Here is a 7478-nt window from a genome sequence, read left to right as displayed (position 1 = left end):
TCCCCCAGGCTCCATCCTGTCCAGCTCTGAGTTCCCCCTGCTCCCCCAGGCTCCGTCCTGTCCAGCTCTGAGTTCCCCCTGCTCCCCCAGGCTCCATTCTCTCCCAGCTCCGGGTGCCCCCTGCTCCCTGCCGAGGGCTCAGCTGCCAGGGGTACTGTGGGGTGGCTGGAACCGTGTGTCCCGGGCTGGCAGCTGTCCTGTGCTTTGTCCACAGCGGCAGTGGTACACTGGTGTCCACGGTGTGAGGATGCGGACCGCACACAGCCCTGCTTGGGAGCTTGCCGCCGCCCCCCACCCCCACCCCGCTCCTCTCCCGCACCCCTCGGCCTCTGGCCATCTCTGCTCTCTTGTTTCGTTCTGGGTTGTTCCCTCCCCACCGCACTTGTGACCCGACTCTGTGGTCCCAGGATCCATGGTGCTGCTCTGTCCCAATGCCCCCACTTGTCCGCAGCCCCCACACTGTCAGGCTCCATTGCTGGCACCTGGCGTGTCTGCCACGCACCCCCCTTTTCTAAGGCTCGCTGCGAGCCAAGTTTAAAGTTTGAGGGGAAAAAAAATCTTTAAAGAAAAAAAAAACAAACAAAAAAGATGAGAACAGGAAAAGGACGTTTTTTCCTGAAAAACAAGTGAAGTGCATGGACTCCGGTTTACGTCCTGTTATCTGCGTCGGACCCCCGCGCACTGCAGAGTGGCCAGGACTCGAACTGGTCGCCCGTCCAGTAGCACCAGGGCCCGCGCCCTGGGGGCCCCCAGCCCATGCCCAGTGAGGGAGCTTCCCCGGGCGGCCGCGGGCGACACCCCGAGGGTCTCCCTACCTCACGCGGTGTCCTGGCACGCGGGGCAGGGGCGCAGCGGGGCTGCCGGCCGCACACGGACATTCCAAAGACCCCTGACCCCTCCCGCTCTCCAGGCCGTGCCCAGAGGGCCAGGGTCACCAGTGGGCACGACCAGCCCCCCGGGGCTCCCGCCGGTCCCTGCTAAGCGCTCACGTATCTCTGTGGGACTTTAGACAAAAACACACGGGTCAGTGGCTACTGGTCTTGCTTGTTCACCGACTGACTTCCGGCTGGCAGGAGTTGGCGGGGACGCGGTGGCCCCTTATCTGGCATGATTGACACAGTCCACGCTTCCGTCCGTGGACCTGGCCATGGCCAGGAGTTGTTTGTGAGAAGCTGAGTGAGACAGATGTTTTATACTTAAGTCACAGCCGTGCGCGAACCTGTTAGGGGGCCTCCAGGCTGGTGTGTCCTCCTTTTGTTAAAAGATTTTCAATCCAGGGGATCCCATGCTCAGTGGATGAATGTAGACACAAAACAGCAAAACTTGTATGAAGATGTAAAGTGCTGAACAGATTTTTCCTTTTTTTCTCTTTATTTTTTTTTTTAATCTGAGTTGTGCCATGTTCCGCAGTCAGTTGTTTGAATAAAAGTTTTATTTATTGCATTGAGCTGGGTTTAGTGGCTCCTTCTGGTTCCCTCAAGTTCTGGGGACTACTGGAGCCCCGGGGGCCACATGGGGCCCCCCAGGACTGGTGGGGATCAGCTTGTGGAGTGACCTGAGTTGCAGAGGTGCTGGGCCCGCAGTGTGACGAAGCAGCTCTTGGGGGGATCCCTGGTGACCTTCTGTTTCCCTGGGAACAGAGGGAAGCTGTGTTGATACCTGGCCTTGGAGACACCTGCCTCCTACGGCATGTCTCTTAGTGCTGCATTGTGACCCCATGAGCTCAGGGGACCTGGCAGTGGACCCCAGCCCCTGCCCCGGCCCAGTGATTCAGCCCCCCTCCCTGGCCCAGAGGCCTCAGCCCCCTGCCCCAGCCCAGTGGTCAGCCGCCCCCCCAACCTTGCTCCCTCGGCCCCTCCAACAGCTTTGTGTTTCCTTGCAGCGTGGACATGGAAGTGGCCAGGTTCTGAGCAGCCTGTCGAGTTAGTAAGTGCCTCTGGCTTCCAGCCAGTCCCAGACTTCTGTGGCTCTGGACAGCCCTTCTGGTGCAGGCGAGGTGGCTGGGGCCCGAGGTTCTGGCAAGGCCCCCTCTGCTTTGTGCTCTACGTCTTCATAGACCCCCCGAGCCCCACCTGGTGCTGGGCAAGTGGGTTTTCTTGGTTCTGTCTCAGAGCTTGTGGTTTCTCACTCAGCTGCTTCCACCTGCGCACCCCACGCTCACTGCTGGGCATGGTCGCCGCCCCCAGTTTCCTCTCTCTCTCTCTCCCCCTCCACTGGGTGCTTGGGCTCCAGCTACGGGGGAGCCCATGGTCAGCAGTGAGGCAGGGCTGCTCCACTCCAATGCACCCTGACTTTGGGCTCTTGGTCGTGTGCTCCTGGGACTGATCCCTGTGGGACCTGGGAGAGCAGGTACAGTCTGAGGATAGAGGATGGCTGTGGTCCTGTGGGTTCTGCCCACAGTGCACAGGTGACACAGGATGGGGGCAGGGCTGTGAGCTTGGCTCTGCAGCCTCCCACCTAGGCTGCACCCGGTCTCCTGTGCCCCCAGGCCTCTCGGGAGCAGCAGCGATGAGAACCCCCAGCCCTGCCTGTTGCCCTCCCACAGTCTCCCCCAGCCCTTCTAGCTATGTGGTCTCTGTCCCCACCCAGGAACAGGCTTCTACCACGTGTTCCCAGGGCCTAAGTAACCCCCTGTCCCCGTGCAAAGTGCAGTCACTCGACTGAGCTGGCTCATTAATGACCTGGCTGGGGACCCCCTCCCCGCTGCATTTCTGTGGCTGCAGTGTGAATTCTGGAAAGTTCCATAGGACAGTGCTCCTGAGACTTGGGGGACAGGCTGAGGATTGGGTCCCTGTTTGCTGACCTTGAGCTCCTCTCTGTCCATTCTGTCTTCTCTTCTGAGGTGGTTTCAGTGAGGGGCCTCACCCCCAACCCCTGAGCTATGTGGGGCGCACTGCCGTGAACCCAGGGAAACTTCTGAACAGGCTGGGCAGCCAGCTTCATGTGGCCTCTGCCTGGGCCGTGAGCAGAGGCCTGGGCGGCAGAGCAAGTGTTGGCAGAGCTGGGGCGTAGTACGGATCAGCAGGCCACCACCTGCTACACAGCAGGTCCTTTCTGGAAGGTTCCAGGGAGGGGACCCAGCCACCTGAGGTGGTTTGAGGTAGCACCAGTCCCCCCCCCTCACCCAGCCATCAAACTGGAGCACCCCTAACTAATTCCAGAAGAGCTGATGACTCGATCTTCCGGTGTGCTGGGAGAGAGGATGGCGGTGGCAATGACGGCAGTGACCGTGGCCACTGCCAAGACCCTCCTTGGGTTTCTGGTCCAGTCTCACATGAGCACATTTGGGGAGATCTAGTTAGACTCCAGCTTATAGGAGCAAACAGCTGTGGACAGGAGAGGCACCATGAGGCCCATTGGGATGAGCGTGGACACCCCAAGGCACAGGTGCTGCCCTGTGTGTGGGTGCACTGCCCCGTCCCCTCCTCCTGCAGGGCTGTGACCTGCTCCTCCTCTGCCATTCCCTGGGACCATGGTGCTCTGTGTTGGGGACTGAATTGTGTCCCCAGAGAGGTGCATCGGAGCCCTGTGGGCGCGCTCATGCGGACATTGTCTGTCAGTGTTACTGGGACCGGCCAGCTCTTGTCCCGCTGAGGGGCGGGAAGAAGAGGAAGCATGAAGGGTCAGCCAGAAGCACGGTCAGCAGAGGAGTGTGGGGACCGCAGGCTTCTCGGGAGGAACCAAGAGGGGACCCCCTTTTGTCCTGTAAAGCCACCATCAGTGTGCTCTCATCACAGTATCCCCAGGACACCAGGACAGGTAGCCCCTCCAGGCTCAAAGGTGCAACTCAGAGGCCCTGGTGGGGCCCCATCTGGGCGGGGAGACCCCGCCTCCGTGATGCTGCGCTCCAGCTGCAGCTCAGACAGCTCGGTGATGCCCGTCGCCAGCCCGTCACCCGCCACAGTCGCTCCGTACAGTCCCTGGTCTGGCGCGCAGAGGGGGACTCCACGGTCTGCCGGGGGGCTGCCCCTTGGAGATCGAGTCATTCCAGCGCAGCACCCCACAAGGCATCAGGCACCTCTCCAGGGCTTTCTTCGTGGATGTTAACAGTTTAACCCAGGAGAATGGTGGGTCCTTTACCTGTCACCCACCTTCCCTCACCATGTGGGTGCTGATGGGAGCATCCATGCCCCGACTGGGAAACAGCTCACATGCCCACAGTGGGAACAAGTCCGAGAGCCCGGATGGGCCACCCTGTGCTGGGGAAAGGCAGTCAGAGACGCCTGAGGCGTCTTCCAGCCTGGCATTCACCCCCCCTAGTCCCAGGAGGGCTGGCCAGCGGCTCTCTCTGGTCACTGTGACATGGGTAAGGGTTGAGAGCGTTTAGGGGCACACACTGGTGCCTAGTTGGCCCTCTCTTCTCTAGGCCAGTGTGCATCCAGTGCCTGGTCCAAGGCCTGCCAGCTCCAGACTGGCCCTCCTGTGTCCAGGCTAGGGTTTGCCAGCTGCATGGTCTGTAAGTTGCCAGGGGCCTCCAGCCACTTGGCCTTAGGCTTAGAAAGAGATCAGCACCACTGAGATGCACCCCAGGATCTCATTTACTCAAGGCGGGCAGACAGGGCACGACCATCCCCAGCTCTGCTGAAGGAGATGTCACCACCATCGCAGGGCAAAACGGACTTCAAGCCCGGCCCACGGTCATCAACTCAGTGCTGACCCCACCATGCAGGACAGAGTCCCGCTGCCCTTGGGGGCCTGAGAGCATCATCCAGGACCCAGACTCTGTCCTTCTGCCGAGTGGCCAGCAGATTTAGGTGCTGACCTCCAGTTAGCAGCCAAATGCTTTCACTATGGTGCTGCCTGGGCCCTGCGGTCCCACGGTGGCCTCCGCTCAGAGTGGCTGCAGTGAAACATGACGGGAGCTGGAGGCTGAACGCGGCCTGGATCCCAGCACATGACACTCTGCACCAGGAGGAAGTTTATGGACAAGCCAGCCTCACTCCAATGTCACAGATGACCCAGAAACCACACAGCCACCTGTCTGAGCACCGTCACCGTTGTCCTTGTAAACAAACATTCACCATCTAGGTGTGTGTATAAAGCACTGAGTCCTTGTGATACTGGGAGGTGTCACTCCCCACCCCGTGTGCTCCATCCGGGTGTGAAGGACAGTGCCTGGCCCGGAAGACACGGGCCCCAGGCCACGTCAGAGGCCACCGGCTCCAGGTAATGGCTCCAGAGCCAGCCGCTTCCGTGGGGCGTCTGTCCATGCCAAGTCTGCCTGTCACCGTGCTCCGTCGCATCTGGAACCGCCTTGCACCCCTGCTATCTGTGCCACACCTGCCCGGGGGCCTCCAAGGAGGGGCGGGAGCGTGAGGGGCCCTGGGCCCAGCCCACCTGTACCATCTTGTTCCATCTCAGTCTGTCTGAAGTCTGGTTTCTGTCAGGGAGGTGGGCTGGGTGGTGACAGTGTCTGGGCCTGCAGCTGCCCACTGCACCCACACCCACCTGTGTCTGTGTGTCTGGACACCCCGCATGCACAGCTCGCTGCCTGTGTCTGTGTCTGTGTGTCCAGCCTGGGCTCCTGTGGCTGCCAAGCTCAGCTGCTCCCCGGGCAGGCAGGCAGCAGCCTCAGGGGCAGCACCACACCCCACAGAGACAGGCCTACTGCCCCCCCTGCTGCCCCGGCCCAGCCCCTGGAGCATGCGGGGTGGGTCAGCAGCAGTCACTGGCCCCGGCTCCAAGCTCCACGCTAGGCCTGCAGGGTGTGGCCTGGTGCTTCCTTTGGGGTTGAGGCCAGCTGGAGTCTATGGGGTGAGCCCATGACCTCATGTCTTCCCATAATGACACCCCCTTTCTCTCTCTGCAGAAACCCCTTTGCCAATGTCCAGCTGAAGCCCACAGTGACCAACGACAGATCTGCCCCTCTGCTCAGCTGACACAGCCCATGGCCTGTGGGTCACTGTCAGCGTGTCCTGCGCGGAGTTCACCCACCCAGCCCCACTTCCCAGCGATGCCCATGGGCTGGGCTGGATCCTGGCTTCTAACAGGGAGCTGTCACCTCGGCTGTGGGGACGAATGGAAAAGGGGCTGGACCCCGGGGTCTTTCCAGGCTGGACTTCTGTCATGTCCTATGGGTGACAGGCATGGGTCGCAGAGGCCGGACCATCCACTGCAGGATTCCTGCCGGTCTGCAAATGCGTCAATAAATGAGACTCCCACCTGAAACCATGTGTCATCTGTGGGCCTGGGAGGGGTGTCACTCACTGGCAGGGGTCTCCCTAACTCCTGGCAGGCCCCATGGGACCCCTCCTTGGGGGTCTGCTGGAGCTACATCCCCCTGGTGGACCCCCGACTCCCGTCTGAAGCATCGCCGGGTCCCTTCCCTGACTCAAGGTGGGTCACTGATCGTCAGTCACCCTGTCTGGCTCTGCCTGTTGAAGTCCCCCAGCTCTGCCCACAAGACAAGCCCACTGCCCCCTCTTGAGTCCAGCAGTGGTGACTACACGTTTGTGAGTGCAAAGGAGTCCCGAGGGTCCATGAATGCCAGGGTCACCTTCCGCTAGGATGTCCTCCAGGCTGTGTCCATGGCAGGAACTCTGCTCCTGGGACTGGTGACCAGGGTATCTGTGGAAACCCAGTCTTTAAAGCTTTGTTATCAAAGCTGCCCTGGGTGACCTCTGGGTACTGCTGGCCAAGGTGCCAGACGTTTAACAATCTGTGGCTGGGGGAGGGAGGGGTTCCAGGAGACAAGAGGGGCTGGACCAAGGACAAGAGCAGATGACAGGAGCTGGTGTGAGTCCCCTGGGCCTAGGTGTCCCTGAACAACAGAGGCTGTCATGAGAATCACACAGGAGGCCAGAAGATGCTGCTTGGGAAGCCAGTAGGGCCCAGGGACCCCTGCACCTTCTCAGGCCCACAACCCCCAAGCTCAGCATTGGCGTCTCTGCTGGCTTCATAGGCACAGCTCATGGGCTAGTGAGGGACACACAGCTCCCCACCTCCCACCAGGCGTGGACAAGCAGAGGCCACTGCTGGGAGCCAGGCCTGAACTCTGACAAGTGGGCACAGTGGCAGGGTCCTGGCAGAACCACTGGGAGCATGGACCAGGCTGCAGGGGCTCTGGGTGGGGCCTCCATCAGGGATGACAGAGGGCCACCCTTAATCCACACTCAGGAGCTCCTGTGGCTGCCCCCTCCTACACCGAGGAGCCACCGTGAACCCCTGAAGCAGAGCAGCATCCCCCCCACCTGGCCTATCCCCTCTGCCAGGGATTTTCCCACAATCCCAAAAATAAGACACTAAACGAGAAGACTTTTTTTCCTTAACGTGGTTTCTCTTAAAAAACAAAACAAGAAACTCTGACGCCAGCATCCTCAGCCTGAAGCTATAATAACCAACAACAGAAGGTCCCTGCCCCACCCCAGAGCAATGAAAAACTTTCATCTCTTTGGCAATAATAACTTAAAACCACCCCTTTCCATTCCCTCTGCAATAAGTTACAAAAATAGTCCCTGCATTGCCCATGCCCTCCCCCC

At 60.4% G+C, this 7478-nt stretch overlaps 1 protein-coding gene across 3 annotated transcripts in view; it reads left to right on the top strand.

Annotated features, from left to right (window-relative positions):
* Positions 1-5879, top strand: part of BAIAP2 (BAI1-associated protein 2) — a 63996-nt gene extending 58117 nt beyond the window's left edge. For 2 of the 3 annotated variants that reach the window (XM_006886159.1, XM_006886157.1), the window contains one exon: positions 5810-5879. In XM_006886159.1, the coding sequence (XP_006886221.1) occupies positions 5810-5879 (70 nt within the window). Of the gene's footprint in view, positions 1-1882; positions 1927-5809 lie in introns of all 3 variants that reach the window. The other variant, XM_006886158.1, reaches the window with a different exon arrangement.
* The last annotated feature ends 1599 nt before the right edge of the window (positions 5880-7478 follow it).

The sequence above is a fragment of the Elephantulus edwardii genome, unplaced genomic scaffold (genome assembly GCF_000299155.1).
Source record: "Elephantulus edwardii isolate Elephantulus edwardi_28Jun2011 unplaced genomic scaffold, EleEdw1.0 scaffold00048, whole genome shotgun sequence".
In the NCBI taxonomy this organism is placed as follows: domain Eukaryota; kingdom Metazoa; phylum Chordata; class Mammalia; order Macroscelidea; family Macroscelididae; genus Elephantulus; species Elephantulus edwardii.
This window is presented reverse-complemented; position numbering and strand designations above follow the sequence as displayed.